The sequence below is a fragment of the Halyomorpha halys genome, unplaced genomic scaffold, assembly GCF_000696795.3.
Source record: "Halyomorpha halys isolate HHAL.00 unplaced genomic scaffold, Hhal_1.1 Scaffold401.1, whole genome shotgun sequence".
NCBI lineage: Eukaryota > Metazoa > Arthropoda > Insecta > Hemiptera > Pentatomidae > Halyomorpha > Halyomorpha halys.
In genome coordinates this window covers 1-2,808 of record NW_027108484.1, presented here as the reverse complement: position 1 = coordinate 2,808, position 2,808 = coordinate 1, and the positions used below count along the sequence as shown (strand labels likewise).

Below are 2,808 nucleotides of genomic sequence, written 5' to 3'. Positions count from 1 at the left end.
ATTTACTGCATAGTAAAAATAAAATAAAATAATTTATGTATATGAAATTTAAATTTAAGTAATAATAAAATAAACTCATTTGTATCTATATACAATACTAGTAAGAGAAATAGGAAGTAAAATGAGCATTGAAAAGGCTTAAATTGAGATGAATAAAAAAATTAGTAATTACGTACCTACCAAATAGAAATAGTGAAAAAATAATATTGACATATGAAGAGTGGTATAAGTCATTCTGTTCTCACCACAATTTATTTTCATTAAAAATTCATTTATAAATTAATTACTGAGTGTATTACCTTCAAATGTCCTTAAGTTGTTTGGATATAGTTTTAGCAAACTAGTTTAAAGAGAAAAAAATGTTTTATTTCATAATAAAAACTTTATAGAACCTTTCATAAAGTGTTGAATATATCAAAACTCCGGTTTAAATTAATACTACTTTTCTATTAAAGACTGGTATGTGCTATTTTGTTTTGTTTTGTTTTTTGAAGCGTACACATATATTTGTAATAATCATTATTTTTTCCAAACCGTACATCTTACGTATGGCTCTCCCAGTTAAACAGTGTAACATCTCAAAAACAGTTATTTTCAGATATGCATGCATTTATTATAATAAGGGTAAGATTTATAAAGTAAAACACAGAATAATAGTAAAATATATGTTATAAAATCTAAGAAAATAAATTACCGGATTTAAAGTTTTGAACTGTAAAGGTTACCCTTATTGCTAAGATTACATGCATACCTCAAAATAACCATTTTTTCTAATGTTACACAGTTTAACTGGGACAGCCATCTTACGCCGATTTCCAGTTTTAAACACATTTCATTGTTGTTCGTTTTTCTAGTTATTATATATAACTTTATTTTATTATTTTTTTTATTCCCTGTTCTACTGGTTCTAAATAAATGTTTAAGGTAGGATGAGGCCGAGCCAAATTCTGGGATTAAGGGGCGAGGTGGAAAGGGAAGAATTTTCATGTGATTATTTCGGGTGTTTTTCTGGTGATTTCTAACCTATGACTATCCTTTCCTATGACTTCTATCGCCCCCAGAATAACATCTCAATTCTCGCTTCTATTTGAACTATTTAGTAGATGAATTATAACTGATGTTTAAGTCAAATAACTTTTACCAAATATAATATCAAATAGGAAAAATATTATATATACATATATGAAATGTAATATATAATGTAGATTTATATATACAAGGTGTTACGATTTTATTAGGTGTAATAATTACTGTACTATGGATGTGATAGTTAGTTGTCACGCATTCGCAGAGAGATGAAAGTACTACCAACTATAAAGCAAATCGTGATATTCCGACACTAGAACCACGACAGCAACAGAGTTAGTGTTTTAGGTTTTAAAGGGTTTACTGAAAAAAAAACATTGAACGGGGAAAAAAAATAAACCTATAAATAAAATAATAATATAATTAAAAAATTAAACAGTTGTAAAAAAAATTAAATAAGGGATAAATGGTCTTGATGACCAATGATGTTTTGTGCCACTAAACAAAAACAGACAAACCATGACAAATATGACATTAACCAAATAAGGCCATAATCGTAAATTACATGCCATCATAACCAACATATTAATATGTCCAAATATAACAATTGTTATCTACTAGATGTTTGCAACACAATATATTTAATATATTATACTACTAAAAAAAATAATTAACTACCCATGATGTTACGGACCTGTTCGTCATTGATGTGCCAGGTGAGGCGAGCCGCAGGGTAGGACTCGGCTGAGGTACAATTCAGGTTCACCTCGTCTCCGATGAGGTACTGCTCCTTCTGGCCGGAGATCTTTGGACCAGTAGTTGGCTTATCTGCAACAGGAGTAGGGCGTTTTTCAAGATTATTAAGTCACTAAGGTTTTGCGGGGGATCCTAAATTATAACCTCAGAATATTTTACCGCTCCCTTCATTAAAAGGGCTTTTCCACCTTTAGGGCTTTATATAGTATTAAGCCATTAAAAAAGGGAATAAAAGAGAAAAAAAAGTAATATTGAGTAAAGGATCATTGGCTGTAACTTGGTAAATATTTGATTTCCTCCTTTTAAATTAAAATATTTGTGTTGGTCCAATCTGTTAAAATTCAATTGGCCGTTAATTGAGGATTTTATTAAAACATAAAATATCTTGGTTTCTTTAAGCGCTATGACGCCTCTAAATGAACAGTATTAAAAAAACAAACGAGTAGTTCCATAATGCTTTTGTGAAAAATTGTTAGGAAATATGAATCTTAAAATGGACAAAAAAAAAAAAATTAATAATAAGTGAAATAGATTGGAAATAATAAATAAAATAAAAAAACCTTTTAACTAATATTATAAATAAAAAAACAATATTACATAGAACCTCATTAAACCGAACCTTTCAATTAATACAATGCTAAATGTTTTATATATTAATTTTTACCAAACATAAAGGTTTAATTAATGGTTGAATGTTTTCTTGTATAGAGTCCGCAAAAATTGATTCTGAATTTTTTCAAAAAATTGAAGAAATTGAATATCATCATATTTTGAGCTACGTTCTTCGAGTTAATGTTTATTATAAAGATCTAAGAACAAATTTGAAATGAAGAACAATATTAGTAGAGAGAATATGGGGGAGCTGGGACACTTCCGTGAGGAGCCAATCAGAAGCCAGCATTTTGATGACGTCACACATGGCGGGAGATTTGAATTCAAATATTCGGCCCAAACCCACCCTTAACCACCCACGTGGTCTGTCACGTGGTCTATCACGTGATCATTAGGCAGCCAATGGGAGGCCAG

The 2,808-nt window shown here is 29.6% G+C and overlaps 1 protein-coding gene across 1 annotated transcript in view; it reads right to left on the bottom strand.

Moving 5' to 3' along the window:
* LOC106682302 (cell adhesion molecule 3) overlaps positions 1–1,854 on the bottom strand; it is a gene marked incomplete at its 5' end in the record, with an annotated part of 36,873 nt that extends 35,019 nt beyond the window's left edge. The window contains 1 exon segment of the mRNA XM_014423077.3: positions 1,721–1,854. Within this exon segment, the coding sequence (XP_014278563.1) occupies positions 1,721–1,854 (134 nt within the window).
* Positions 1,855–2,808: the final 954 nt, after the last annotated feature.